Source organism: Theropithecus gelada, chromosome 4 (assembly GCF_003255815.1).
Source record: "Theropithecus gelada isolate Dixy chromosome 4, Tgel_1.0, whole genome shotgun sequence".
NCBI classification, from domain to species: domain Eukaryota; kingdom Metazoa; phylum Chordata; class Mammalia; order Primates; family Cercopithecidae; genus Theropithecus; species Theropithecus gelada.
In genome coordinates, this window is record NC_037671.1 from 44439123 (window position 1) to 44454118 (window position 14996).

General features: G+C 53.0%; 1 protein-coding gene across 2 annotated transcripts in view; it reads right to left on the minus strand.

Moving 5' to 3' along the window:
- Positions 1-1889: 1889 nt before the first annotated feature.
- Positions 1890-14996, minus strand: part of C4H6orf132 (chromosome 4 C6orf132 homolog) — a 39287-nt gene continuing 26180 nt past the window's right edge. Inside the window, exons 3-6 of one of the 2 annotated variants that reach the window (XM_025384488.1) lie at positions 8708-8783; positions 4494-6112; positions 2932-4433; positions 1890-2348 (exon numbers count right to left, since the gene is read on the minus strand). In XM_025384488.1, the coding sequence (XP_025240273.1) occupies positions 2231-2348; positions 2932-4433; positions 4494-6112; positions 8708-8783 (3315 nt within the window). In that variant the 3' untranslated portion in view covers positions 1890-2230. Of the gene's footprint in view, positions 2349-2931; positions 6113-8707; positions 8784-14996 lie in introns of both variants that reach the window. The other variant, XM_025384487.1, reaches the window with a different exon arrangement.

Here is a 14996-nt window from a genome sequence, read left to right on the forward strand (position 1 = left end):
CACAGCCACGGAGCTGGAGGCCAGTCCAAACTGGCCGTTTATTTTCCAAGTCAAGTGAGACTCAGTCTTCTCTGCCCACCCCAGAGCAATATACAGTTGAGAGTCTAGACATCACTCCTCAGGCCTTAGCACAGCAGATAAATTAGTGATCTCTTTTATAAAACATTGTACAGGGAAAATACATACATATAGAGAGAGCTAGTGCTGGCGCTGGGGTGGGATTCGCTTCTTGAACACAGATAACCAGGCCCTACCCCATCATGGTGGCTGGCCTTGGTCATCTGGGCACCCACCCACCCCTGCACTTTCATCCCTAAAGTGGCTCACCTGCTGTCCTGACAACACAGTGCCTAGGCTGGTTACCACAAGTAATAAATGTCCAACATCTTCCCCAAAAGGGAACTACTTTCTGGCTGGCCCCCACCAGCCTGCTCCTCTGAAATGGGCCACTCTTCAGTCCTTCCTTCTTACTGAGGCAGGCCACCTTGGTCTGGTCCCAAGAATTTGGCCCACCAAGACCTGAAGATAGGGAAGCAAGACCCAGGAATATTGCTTCCTGGTATGTTTGGTGATTATAGCATCTAAACCAGGACTTTTTTGCGAAGTGGAAGGGGGTCTAATTCACTGGAAAACAAGCATAAACCTAGACTGCCTAGGCAAAGGACACGTGGTCACCATACTAATAGGTCTCCCCTGCTCTTTGTTTTTTTTTTTTTTTTTGACACGGAGTCTTGCTGTGTCACCAGGCTGGAGTGCAGTGGCGCGATCTCGGCTCACTGCAACCTCTGCCTCCCGGGTTCGAGCGATTCTCCTGCCTCAGCCTCCCAAGTAGCTGGGACTACAGGCACACACCACCATGCCCAGTTCATTTTTGTATTTTTAGTAGAGACGGGGTTTCACCATGTAGGCCAAGATGGTCTCAATCTCTTGACCTTGTGATCCACCCACTTCAGCCTCCCAAAGGGCTAAGATTACAGGCGTAAGCCACCGTGCCCGGCCAGGTCTCCCCTGCTCTTAACTGGCCCAATCCTAGCACCCTTTTTTCCCCCCATATTTTTAGTAGAGATAGGGTTTCACCATTTTGGCAAGGTGGTCTCGAACTTCTGACCTCAAGTGATCCACCAGCCTCAGCCTCCCAAAGTACTGGGATTACAGGTGTGAGTCACTGCACCCGGCCAACCAATCCTACCACTCTTGACTTTCCCAAACACACTCCCCTTCAGCGGCAAGCTTCTTCAGACCTCCATTCCCATCTCTGCTGCCTCCACTCTCCAAGGCTTTCTAGCATCTTAAGGCATCAGTAGTATTGGTGACTTGTAGTATCAGTGTTAGGAAAAATGCCCTCTCCAAATCCCATATGAGACCTGGCCATGTAAAGCCCCTAGTGTCAAGCCAAAGACTCACGGCTCCTTGGGCCCAATCCCCAAAATCAGGGCTGCACAGGTCTGAATAGCACAGCCAGGCTTAACCCTGCTTCCCATCCTAAACTTGCCAAGTGTCCTCTCTCTAGGCTTCCCCGTAGCTAAGGGCCAGAGCCAAGGAGAAATGAACCGTCAATCTCCCACCTCTGCCCTTGGCCAATGCAAAGGGCTTCCATTCCACATGTGGGAGCTTCTCTCCCCACCCTACACATGGTCCTTCTCCATGTGTTATACATACACATTCCTGGTCCCACCTCAACGCGCCTAGGAACCCCAGGTGTCCACTCTTGCTTGGGATGGCAGGTGATGGAGGCTAAAGCTCTCCCTTCGGTGCCCTGCACACCCACCAGGATAGAGCTGGGAACCAGCCCTTTGCAAGGGCCTGAGAGACAATCACAGCTATCTCGATGGGTTCCAGTTCAGAGTCAGTGACCCACCCCTTGTTTTCAGAACCTGCTCAGTAGGCCGTGCTTGTAAAACTGTTTTAAATAACTCTTGCTAAAGCAGATAGTACCAGAGAGCAGAAACTCAGCGCCCAGGTCCTTAATGGTTCCTCCTCTCTAACCTCCTTCCCCTCCCACCCCTGATATGTACAGTCCACAGCCACACCAGGCTTTGGGAAACAGAAGCCCACTCTTGATCTTCCTGGGCCGCTGCTTCTCATCGTTGGTCTTTGGGGATCAAAGACTCCTCTGTGTCTGAGTCAGGTCGCCTAACAGCTGCTGTGTACCTCCCACCCCCCACAAGAAACAAGTGCCCAGATCCTTAAGGACACAGTTTGTTGGAATAGAGCTAAGAGAACCCCTGGCTCAGGAGGTGGCTTTCCAATGGGCCCCTGAGCAGGCATAGGAGATGGGATGGCGGGTCCCAGGCCTCACGGTGAACGTGTTGATGGGGCTTCCATAGCGGGTGGTGGTGTGGGGAGACCTGGGGGAGAGCAAGAGATGTGAGGTTAATATCTGCAGCTGGTTAGCCAACACGCCTCCCATCTCCCCCAGGGACCGAGAGGAAAAGATGCTGCTCATACTTCTGTATTTGCCCCCACAAGCCCTGGGCTTATCGACCCCAGGGAGGGACTGCAGACCATCACAGACAGGGCTCCCATTCCGGTCTGGGCCCTGCTGGCCAGAGAACATGCCTAATATCCTCTCTCTCAGAAATCTTTCACTCCTAGCCTGTGTCTGGATCCAACTCTGTGTTGGGAAATCCCTCCACCGAAGGACCACTCAGATCTCTGCCCGCCCCACACTTAGCCTGACCGCTGGGATCTAGCGGGTGGGAGAGAGACAAGAGGAGATGATGGGGAAAGACAACAAGGGAAGTCAGGAAGCAGGTCAGGAAGGCGCCAACAGCGCCCTCTCCCGGTAAGTGGGCCTCCCTCCCCGTTCTACCTGCAAGGCCGAGGGGAGAAAACCAAATGTTTTCTCTTGACTGATGGCCGGGCCTCCTTGGCCCTCGCCTGGCTTTTCACCCCTCCCGGCTTCCCGCACCAGGCGGGTCCGCAGCTCACCTGCCAGCAGCTGGGGCGCTGCCAGGCGCTTTGTGCTTGGTCTCCGCGGCGCCCCGGGCGGCGCCCTCCAGGGACAGCCTCCTTGCATGCAGGCCTCCGGGGGGCGCGCGACCCGCCGAGTTCACGCGCCGCATCTCGGGGCCTCCGGGTTGCGGCCGGAAGCAGTTGGGAGGGCTCAGGCTGCGGCCTGTGCCACCGCGGGGCATCCCTGGGCCGCGGTGCGGCTCCCCGACGTACAGGCGCTTCTTTATGAGCGAGCGGCCCCCTCCTGAGAAGCGCTCCAGGCCCCCAGCCCCGGCGTAGCGCGCGCCCACGGGAAAGCGCGAGAAGCCGAGAGCCGGGGGCGCCCCGGGGCCAGCATTCGGGGGCTGCCCCAAGTCTGAGTAGTTGTTCCGGGGAGGGGAGCTCCGGCGGCCCAGATACTGGAGGGCCGGGGCCGGGGGCTCAGGGTCATTGCTGAACTCTGGCGGCGGTGGGATGACCTCGAAGTTGAACTCCTCCTCCTCCTCCTCTCTCTTGTACGAAGGAGAAGGTGGAGAGGAGAAGGACTTGGGCAGCGGGTGGCCCTGGGGAAGGTTGGAGGTAGCAGCTCTTTCCCAGGCCACAGGGGCCTGGGGCTCCGGCTTTGTCCAGTTGTGCCTGCGGCTCGGCTCTGTGCCCTCTGCGTCTCTTCCCGGCCGCGGCCCCCACTTATTGGGTATTTCGGTCGTCAGCGGGGAGTCCTTCTCAGCTTCCTTGGGTAACTTGGGCACCACAGTGAAGGAGTTGGGCCTGCCTTGGCTGTGGAAGATGCTGTCAGAGCTGACCTCGGCTTGGTGGCTGTGGTCACGGAGACTTCCTGGCAGAGAGGACCGACCCAGGGCAGCCCCTCCAGGTCTCCCCTTCTGTGCCCTCTGCCTGGCCGCCAGGAGCAGGGCCATCGGTGAGCCCCGCTCCACCACCTCCCCAGTCACCGGGTGCCTGAGGAGTTCATCAGTGGGCTGGGCTGAGGCAGAGGGCTTGGCTGGCAGCCCTGGGGGCTCCTTCACCTCTACGGGCTCCCCTGGCCCTGCAGCCCCTCCTCTGGCCAGGGTGGGCATCACCACAGCAACCTCACGGCTGAGGCTGCTCTGGTGGCAGTGGGGCTTGTAGAGACATGGCACCTCTCCTCCACCAGGAGATGTCTTTGGTGGGAGGGCTGGAGATGAGTGGGCTCCCTGTGTGGGCAGCCTAGTGGCCTCTGAGGGGGACCCCTCTCCCCTTGGCTGGGAGGGAGTGGAAACTTCTTGAGATGCTGGCTTCGCTGGCTGCCCACCTGGCCCTGAGTCTTTCTCTGCCATCAGTTGGGATGTGGTGGTGGGCAGAGTTGTGGCTGTAGATGATATGGCCAGGCCAGATGTGGCCTTGGGTGGTGTGGCTGGCCCAGCTGTGGCCTTGAGTGGTGTGGTTGGCCCAGGTGTGGCCTTGAGTGGTGTGGCTGGCCCAGCTGTGGCCTTGAGTGGTGTGGCTGACCCAGATGTGGCCTTGAGTGGTGTGGTTGGCCCAGGTGTGGCCTGGGGTGGTGTGGCTGACCCAGATGTGGCCTTGGGTGGTGTGGCTGGTCCCAACATGGCCTTGGGCTGGAGTGGTGTGGTTGGCAGCAGGGTGGTAGATTGAGGTGGCAGATTCTTGGCCACAGGCTTGGAGAGTTTGTCATTATCAGCCCCATTTTCAAAAATTCTTCCCCCTTCTAGCCGAGGCTTAGGGGGTAGAGATCCTATGCTGGGCTTAGCCTCCTTCTCTGCTGATGAGGAGAGCCGGGCCTCCAGCTCATTCCGGATCTGCCGCACACTGGGAGTTGGAGAGTCTTGGGGAATGTAGTCCACAGGGGGCAGGGCCAGGCTGGGGGTAGCCTCTGTCTCTGTCAGGCTGCTGCCGCCAAGACTCTTTTCAGGAACACCTGGGGGAGTGTCCTTTGCTGGCGGGCTCGGGGGAGTCTCTTTCTTGAGCATGCTGGGGCCCTTCTTGCCCTCCTTGCTCTGAGGGGCCACTGTTGGGCCTGGCCTGTGACTGAGGAATCGGTCCTCTCTCCTGGAGCCACAGAGATAGGCCGCCAGCTCGTTCCGCAGCTTTTCCATCTGGCTGGGGTCCCTCCAGTCCACAGGTGCTGAAGAGGCTGTGTCCGCTGGGCTGGGGGGGTTGGGTTTGGGTTTGAGAGCAGGAGAGCTGGATTTAGGGGGTTTTGTAAATCCAGCAGGTGGATGGGCTGCCTTCTGAGCACAGGGCAAAGGAGGTGCAGCTGGGGGAAGTGGGGGTGGTGGGGGAGGGAGGGGGGCTGCAGGAGGGGGCAGGGGAGGGGCTGGAGGCGGAGTCCCCGGAGTCCCAACTCTTGGGGGCTCATCTGCTTGGGACTGGGACTGGCCAAGCCTTGAGCTGGCTGGTGCTGCGGCCCTGAGCTCCCCAGGGCAGTCTGGCTTGGGGGTCCTGTCTGGGTAGACCTGGGAGGCGGGGCGGATGTGGAAGCTGGGAGGCAGTGGGAGTCGGCTGGGAGCCTTGTTGGTGGCCCCCTCTTCCTTTTGAGGAGCCTCTTGTGCTTCCTGAACTGGGATGGACGAAGTCCTGACTGGGGTTGGGGGAGGCACTTTGAAAGAACGGGGGAAGGTGAGATGGGGCTCTGGGTTAGGTCCCAGGGCACTCCCCTTTGGCTCAGCAGGGCTTCTCGGGGGGCTGAATCTGGTGGCCTCTGCCTGCCTGCCATTCAGTGCTACATCTGATTTCCACTTGGTGACACCCCCAGGGGGAAAGAGACGAGTCCCCACTGTGTGAGGAGATGCTGGAGCTGGGGGTGCTGGGGCTGGCATAGGAGGTGGGGGGGGGGCTAAAAAGGCCAAGGGTGGGGCAGGGGGAATGAAGTCAGGAGGGGTGGGTGTGGATGGGGAGGAAAGAGTGTGTGGTGGGGACAGGGCCTCCAATACTGGGGGTGGAGGTGGGGCCATGCTGGGCGGGGGTGGGGGTTCCAGCAGCAGGGGAGGCGGTGGGGGTGCTGTGGAAGGTGGAGATGGCAGTGGCAACTCCCCTGGAGGTTGTGAAATGTCCTGGGGGGGCCCCGGGGCTGGGCCTGGGGGAGGTGGGGGGATGAGTAGATCCTGGCCATACTGCCCAGGCCTCAGGTCACCCACAGAGCTGTACAGTCGGAGGTTGCCATTGACTAGTGAGCTGGTACCTGAAAGAAGAAGAGACAAAGATGGGGGGCGGAAACAAGGCAGACCAACCCTGCCAATTTCTGTTTACCCAGCGCAGGGGCAGGGGTGGGCGCCCAAGAGAATGACTGGATCATTTTCTCCTGAACACCAAGAGAGGGAGCAGCCCCGTGTCCAGTCTCCTGAGCTGTCCTGGGAGTGTCCCCCTTCTTTCTAGGGAGGGTCCCCTGCCTGTCCCTGGCACAGCCTTTGAAGCCTGTAAGGAATAACCTCCATTTGCCTCCCCAGAGTCACGCTCTAACCTGCGCCGGGACTCCCTTGCCCTCTGAGATGGGGGGTGGGGACAAGAGGGCCAGGGCTCTGGTTCCTCTGGCTGCCTCCTGGCTGCGTCACAGGTTGGCAGCAGCTGCCTTTCCTGCCCCGCAGACACAGGTCCTGTCGGGATGTCCCTCTCCCACTGTGTTCAGTCCCTGGGTGTCACTGTTCCCAGGAGACAGGAGTCGCCTAACCAAGCTCACACTCTGGTACACCGTCCCTTTACTCAGCTCTCTTCAGTTATCCCCTTTGAGTGCGCCATCTGTTTTTTACTGCGACCTTGATCTTGGCCAAGCCAGAAAGTCCAGGGTTCACATCCCAGCTTTACCACTTATTAGATGAGCGACCTTGAACACACTAATTAACCTTGCTGAGCCTCAGTTTCCTCATCTATCAAAGGAGCATGTTGTCCATGCTCGCTTCTTACAGCCGTTGTGAGGATTAAATGAGAGAATCCATGCAAATACACAGAAAGGGCTTGTCATGGTGCCAGGCCTCTAGTAGGCAGTTAATAGAACGGAACCACTTTGACTGCTACTATCTGTGCTGACCTTCTCAGACTGTGTGAGACAGGGAAAGTGGGAAAGAGATAGGAAGTCATGGGGCAGGGGCGAGAGAGCTCCTCAGTGAGGAAGGCTGGGTGACAGACCTGCAGGAGGGAGCAGTTTGCACAAACAACTCTTGCTTTCTAAAGACCCTGAAGCTACTAAGAACCCAGCTGTCCACTTCATAGAGAACGGAGGCAGATTCTGGTCTGCATGATGGAACGGGGGTGTGCAGAAGGAACGTGGCCTGGACAGTCTGGGTACTAAAGAGATGCTGAGAGTCCCTGGTCCCAGCAGCTCACATCCCTCTGTTGTCCTCAGACCAGGTCCCCAGCCCCCCTCCCAGAGTCTACTTCCTTCTTAGTGGCACCCATCCTTTGCTTCCCTCCTCTCAGTCCCTAACAGTGTGGCGAACCTGGGGAGTGTGCAGCTCTGAAGGGCTCCTCCCAGCTGCCTGACTTCAAACTGAAGAAACCAAGAGCAGGGAAAGGGAAGACTAACGTTCACTGAGCACCCAACTGTCAGGCAGGAGTTAGGAGCTGGGGGACAGCAGCAAAAAACCAACAAAACAAAAAACGGACAAACACTGGCCCTCCTAGGGAGCTTATGCTTGAATGGGACAATGAACATAACGTGTGAGTACATTATCACATTAGAGGATGAGTGCGATGGGAAAAATACCAGCAAGGGAGGGGTGCAGCGGGTGCAATTTAAATAGGGCAGTCCAGCTGGGTGCGGTGGCACACACCTGTAATCCCAGCACTTTGGGAGGCCGAGGCAGGCGGATCACAGGGTCAAGAGATAGAGACCATCCTGGCCAACATGGTGAAACCCTGTCTCTACTAAAAATACAAAAATTAACTGGGCGTGGTGGCGTGCGCCTGTAATCCCAGCTACTCAGGAGGCCGAGGTTGCAGTGAGCTGAGATCATGCCACTGCCCTCCAGCCTGGCGACAGAGCAAGACTCCATCTTAAATAAATAAATAAATAAAGTAGTCTGAGAAGGCCTCGCAGAGAAGGTGACATTTGAGCAAAGAAGGAAGGAGTGAGGGAGACGGCCACACAGATGCCTTACAGAAGAGCATTCTAACCTGAGAGGTCTGTAGTGCAAAGACCCCAAGGTGGAAATGTGCCTGGGGTATTTCAGGAGCAACAGGAGACACTTTGGCCGGGGTAGTGTGGGAGGAGAAAGCAAGCAAGGAAAGTGGCCAGACTCAGGTTAGACTCCAGCAGTCCTTGCAAGAACCTTTTCTCTGAGTGATAAGGGAAGCCATTAGCGAGTTTGAAGCACCTCTGAGAGGTGTGACAGACATGACTTATATCCCATCCACCACTTCATTTACTCCTCCAAACTGAACTGTTGTTCCCATTGTTCATTGGAAGATACAGAGGTAGGAGGGGTGAAGCGTCTTGCCCAAGGGAGCAAAGCGAATATGTGGGGAGGTGGGATTCAAAGCCAGGCCCTTCTCCCACTTTATGCTGCACTTGTTCCTGCTCTGGCCTTGTCGCCTCACCATCCTTCCCCCGCCAGAAGGGGGCCTTTGCTGACCCTGGCTCTCCTCAACTCCCAGCCCCGCTGCCCGGGCCCACTGCAGCCAGTAATCAAGAGGACTGAGGATAGCGAGAGTGGCTGTGCCTGGGGACTCTGTCTTTGTCACCAGCTGTGAAGATGGTCAGAAAGATGCTTGGCTTTTGAACTCAGGGCCCTAGGAGGACAGAAAGAAAGATGGACAAGCCTCAAGCCCAGGGTTCACTTACCTGTCACTTCTTTGTCTGCGAAGTCTTCTGGAACTGAGGGGGTGGGGACAGCCAGCCCATGGTTTTCCTGGGCATTCTGAAAGAGACCAGAAAGAAATCAGGGGACAGGGAAAGATGGACAGATAATTCTTAAACTGCTGCTCATTGAGGCCATGTTACTGCTTGAAAATCTGCAGTGACACTCATGGCTGCATAACCTTGTGCATATACCAAAACATAAAAGTCTGATTTTGAAAAAAAAGGAATCATGTGGTACAGTCAACCAATCCTCACCATTTGTCATAGTTATGTTCTATAAAGTTGCAGTGAACATGGTATTCGTAAATACTGACCCGTTTCTCCTAGGGGAAATACAGGGTTAGGTTCCTGTGACCCCTGGTCACAAGATTTTTGTCAACTGATCAATACATAACCATAACCTTGTTTTAGCTGTGTTTCTGCTTAAAGACACTTTAATATATTTTGTTGGTTGGTTAACATTGAACTCATGGCCGATAGCACTATAACACGTGACACTAAACAGAAAAAGACATTTATGTATGACAGCTAAAACAAGAAGACAAAGGATCCTATTGTTTAGCTGGGAACTTGTGCATTGAACAACTCAAAATTTTCACTGCTCTGTGCATGTCTGTAAATGACCACAGAAGCAATACAAACATTGATTCTGGGGTTACAAATAAATTTTAGCCACTAAGCAAAATTTGCAAATACAGAATCCACAAATAGGGAGGATTGACTGTATATGAATTCCATCTCGATGAAAAAGCAAAACAAACCGATAGAATTTGCAACGACTCCCCATGGAGGTCCACAGGTGAAAAGCCAAACTCCTCAGCCTGGCCTCCTGTGTGTTCTTAGTAGTCATTAGGTGTTTACAGAAAAATAAAAAGTGATGAACTTGAATTTTTTTTTTTTAATTGAGACAGGGTTTTATTCTGTCACCTAAGTTGGAGTGCAGTGGTACAATCATGGCTCACTGCAGCCTTGATCTCCCTGGCTCAAGCAATCTTCCCATCTGTAGCTGGAACTACAGATGTGTGCCCACCATTCCTGGCTTTTTTTTCTTTTTTTGAGATGGAGTCTTACTCTGTCACCCAGGCTGGAGTGCAGTGGCATGATCCCCGCTCACCACAACCTCTGCCTCCTGGGTTCAAGCGATTCTTCTGCCTCAGCCTCCTGAGTAGCTGGGATTATAGGGGCGTGCACCACCATGCCCAGCTAATTTTTTGTATTTTTAGTAGAGATGGGGTTTCACCATGTTGGCCAGGCTGGTCTTGAACTCCTGACCTCGTGATCCGCCCACCTCTGCCTTCCAAAGTGCTGGGATTACAGGCGTGAGCCACTGTGCCCAGCCCTAGCTAATTTTTTGTATATGTTTTAGAGAATGTGGTTTTGGCATGTCTCCCAAGCTGGTCTGGAACTCCTGGGCTCAAGTAATCCGCCCACCTTGGCCTCCCAAAGTGTGAGGATTACAGGTATGAGCCACTGTTCCCAGCCTGAACTTGAATATTTATAGCTCTGCAGATGCCCTTCTGATCGCTAAGCTTAACAGGCTATAATATGTTTACACAGCTGTCAGTCTGTACATACTATTTTGCATTCTATTTTTTTTTTCCAGACATACATTTCCATATGTCAACAAAGTCCACACACCTGCTGTTTTGAAGAGCTGTAGAGCATTTTAGTTAGTTTTCAAGGTCCTCAATGACCTGGCCTCATGCTTCCCAGCCAACTGTTATTTCACACTCACCTATTACAACCATCCCACACTGTAACTTCACGGACTCCCTCCCTGCCACCTGTTCAACCACCACATATAGTCCATGTTCATCCATGATGCTGGGCATTGGTCAGCTGTACCTGTCTTTCCCACTCTCCGTTTATAACAATAATCATCATCATAAAACTCCTTGCACTGTGCTCTAACTAAACGCATTATCTCAGTCACACCACTCTGTATAAAAGAGGATGTTATCATTTACCAGATGAAGAAATTGAGGCTCAAAGTTGTCTAAAGTCACACAACCAGTACTACCAAACCCAGGTCTGTGGAGCTCCCACTCCTTAGTATTTTGCCTCCCTAAAATCCCTCATCCTTCAAGGATTAGCTGAGCCCCTCTAGGATGGAACAGGGGTAGGGGCTAAGAGCATTGACTCTGGCTTTCCGGCCTGCCTGGATTTGAATCTCAGCTCTGCTACCTATTAGGTGTATGACTGTGCAAGTTACTTAACCTCCCTGTGTCTCAATTTCCCCGTCTGTGAAATGGTGATAACAACAGAATTACCCATTGTAGGGAAGTTGTGAAGACTAAATGATGCAATGCACAAAAAGCACTTGGGAGCCATCCCCTGTCCGCACCACACTGACCCACTGCTGCCCAGAGCAACCCACAGCCAAGCTTCCAAAAGAGGGGGGACTCTTGTTTGCACTCCAGATTGTCCTCTAGTTCCTTCAGTGAGATCTGGGAGCTCCTCGGAGTCCAGGGACCATGTCTTATGGTATCCCCCAAAGCTGGATGCATAGTAAGCCCAGTTGTTACTCAGCGATGGGCTGATGGTACTAACTCTCTGGACTTAATATACAAGAAGGGCACTCAAGGTCAATGTTACAGAAATATCTGTGAGAACCTGGGTTACCAAGGGCCATCTCAGAATTACTCTGGTCACAGGGGATCAGCAAACCACTCATCTTGTTCTTGAAGAATTCTGAAGCTGGAATGGCCTTGAGCCATCAACTTGTCTTTTTTTTTTTCTGCCTTTGTTGATTTGCATGGCCAACAACATTCCTGTTCTCAACATTTCTCAAACCCAGTGACTGGGAACCAGGGGCAGGTACAGGGACCCAGCCCATCAGAGGTGTGTTTCCCATGACATCCTGAGATGTGCCACATACACATGCAAACCACTGATGGTCTAATAACCTCCATCAAGTACGCACACTCCGATTTTGATGAGATGGAGGTCCGGCCTTCAAAAGCCAGGGTTGAGATCTCTGATTAATTTCAACATAATTGGAAAGTGGAAAGGCTGGGGACTTAGCATCAAAAGTCTTCGGTTCCATTCATGCTCAGGCTTGCCAGCGGTGTGGCCTTAGATGAGCAGTGGAGATGTGGGATGGGGACAGTGATGTTGAGCCATTGTCCAGGCTCCTCCTATGTGATAGCCCTATACTAAGAGTGTGACCAGTGTCACCTCAAATCCCTTCACAGAACCAGGGTGCAAACCTAGGCTTTCCACCTTACCTTTTCTATAGATCACTGAGACCCATTTTCTTCACTTAGAAAATTGAGGCAGCCAGGCATGGTGGCTCATGCCTATAATCCCAGCACTTTGGGAGGCCAAGGTGGGAGGATAACCTGAGGTCAGGAGTTCAAGACCAGCCTGGCCAACATGGCGAAACCCCGTCGCTACTAAAAATACAAAACTTAGCCAGGCATGGTGGCAGGTGCCTGTAATCCCAGCTATTCGGGAGGCTAAGGCAGGGAGAATTGCTTGAACTGGGGAGGCAGAGGTTGCAGTGAGCTGAGATCACGCCACTACACTCCAGCCTGGGCGATAGAGCAAGACTGTCTCAAAAAAAGAAAAAAAAAAGAAAAGAAAATAAAATTGAGTCAATAGTTCCTACTTTGCAGGGCTATTATGAGGATCAAATGAGATAATATCCCTAATCCAGGAAACCAATAATAGTTGAAGGATTATATCTTATAATCCTCTTTTCCAGAAAAGTGAAAAAATTGTGAACAATCAAAGCTAAGCTCCCTGGAAGTCTAGTAGCACCTTCTGGGTTACCCTGAATGCTTAATGGTGTGTGTGGGAGGAAGATGGACGGACTTTATGGGCCTAAGGTAATATTACTCACTATACCCTTTGATCTTAAAGCACTTGGAAAACGCATTAGACTCCCAAAACCACAGGGGGAAAATCCATCTCTGGAGCGGCTTGTAACAACAGCTCAGTCCAAGCCCTGGCTTCTTAGGTCCCTTTCCCGACACAAGGGGGTCCCACAACACGTCCACCACCTCACCACAGTGCTTGCGGTGCTGTGACACACCACAGTCTGGCCCTGGGGCAAGTCCCAAAGGCCAACCTCATCCCTTCAGAAGCTTCAGTATTGAACTGAACATAGTCTCTCTGGCTCTCCAAGCCCCTGTCTGGGCCTTTTCTTTCCCAGTTGGGCCCACATGGGCTCCTGTGGCTTACTTAGCTTTCCCTTTCACTGATGTTTATTCAGGGAAGGCAAATGCAAACTCATTTTAATCTTAGTCCCAGAAAAACAGACTCGGGAGGTAAACTGCTTCCCGTCCAGGCAGCTGGCATCAAGTGCACTGGCGTGGATGGTGACATAGTTCAGTGTGCAAATGCACAGGTGTGGACAGCATCTATCTCTATGGGTGCTGAATTTCCTAACCTGCCTCTCTTCATGTCATAGAACAAAGGAAAAGCCTCCTTAAGAAGAGGGCTTGAGGCAGGGTGCATGGCTCACGCTTGTAATCCCAGCACTTTGGGAGGCTGAGACAGGCAGATCACTTGAGGTCAGGAGTTCGAGACCAGCCTGTCCAATGTGATGAAACCCTGTCTCTACTGAAAATACAAAAATTAGCCAGGTATGGTGGCGGGCACCTGTAATCCCAGCTACTCAGGAGGCTGAGGCAGGGGAATCACTTAAACCTGGGAGACGGAGGTTGCAGTGAGCCAAGATCGCACCATTGCACTCCAGCCTGGGTGACAGAGCGAGACTCTGTCTCAATAAAAAAACAAACAAACAAAAAAAGAAAAAGTTTATGTACTTAATGCCACTGAATTGTACCCTTTAAAATTGTTAAAATTGTAAATTTTATCTTATGTATACCTTATAATAAAAAAAGTTAAAACAGAAGACAAGAAATCAAAAGAAAAAGTGTTGGGGGCAACTTAGAATGTGTATATCCTCTAGATATCACCTTTCTCCCATCCACTAAACTCCCAGTCTTAACAGTAGGATCAACAGCTGCTACTTGGCCAGCACTTATTCTGTACCAGGTACTCTTTCAGCACTTTCTTTTTTTTTTTTTTTTTGAGACAGAGTCTCGCTGTGTCTCCCAGGCTGGAGTGCAGTGGTAAGATCTCGGCTCACTGCAAGCTCCGACTCCTGGGTTCCAGCGATTCTCCTGATTCAGCCTCCCAAGTAGCTGGGATTACAGGCACCCGCCACCACGCCCGGCTAATTTTTGTATTTTTGGTGGAGACAGGGTTTCACTGTGGTGGCCAGGCTGGTCTTGAACTCCTGACCTCATGATCCTCCCACCTTGGCCTCCCAAAGTGCTGTGATTACAGGCGTGAGCCACCACGCCCAGCCTCTTTCAGCACTTTCTGTCACTTAACTCATTTGCTTTTCACAACAGCCCAGTGAGACAGGTGCTGTCATTGCTACCGCCATTTTCCAGATGAGAAAACAGAGGCTCAGAGAGATTCAGTGACATGCCCAAGGTTCCACAGTGAGTTATGGATCACTGTCTTTTCGGGCACCTTGCAAACCCAGCTTGTCATCCAGTTCTGCCTGTCACTTCCTGAATCCTTCCTCCTGCTGCCCCTCCACCTCAGCCCATTCTCAGTCCTTTCTCAGTCCTCACCACTGCCTTTGACTCCAGACACTTTCCCAGTCTCTGCCTCACTCCATTCTCCAAAGCTGCCACAGGGATATTCTTTCTCAAAAGTATCTCAGAGCAGGTTACTTTCTGGCTCAGAATACTTCCATTGGTCCAGAGGAAGACATTCAAACACCTTCACATGGCCTGTGAGAACTTTCATAAGGTGGACCCCCTGCAGCTCCTGCCATCTTCTCCCCACCTACTCCACAAACCCTGGGCTCCCACTGGTGGTTCTTGTCTTTTTCCCACCCCACTGTAGCTGGGGGAACCTGACCTACTCATGAACAAGTAGCACCGAGGACCCCCTGCAGCAGGGGTCCTTGGTGGGGCAGAGAAACCACCCCATGGGGAAAATGTGCAGAGGTTTCAGAGGTCCTGGGGGCAGATGGGTAGCTTGAAAAGCCCTCTAGATGATCCAGCTACATCTGCCTCTCCCAACCCCCAAAAATCACTGCCCCTACTTGCGATCCATTTCCACATCTTCTCAGGCTTCCACAGCCTTGTTCTTGCTCTTACTCTGCCTAGGATTCTCTTCCTTTTCTGGCAAACTCCTAGGTATCCTTTAAGCCCCAGATTAAATGCCTTTCCTCTGTGAAGTTCTTCTTGGCAACCCCAGCCAGAGTTAATTCTCTTCCCTGTGTGATCCTCAGGCTCTATGT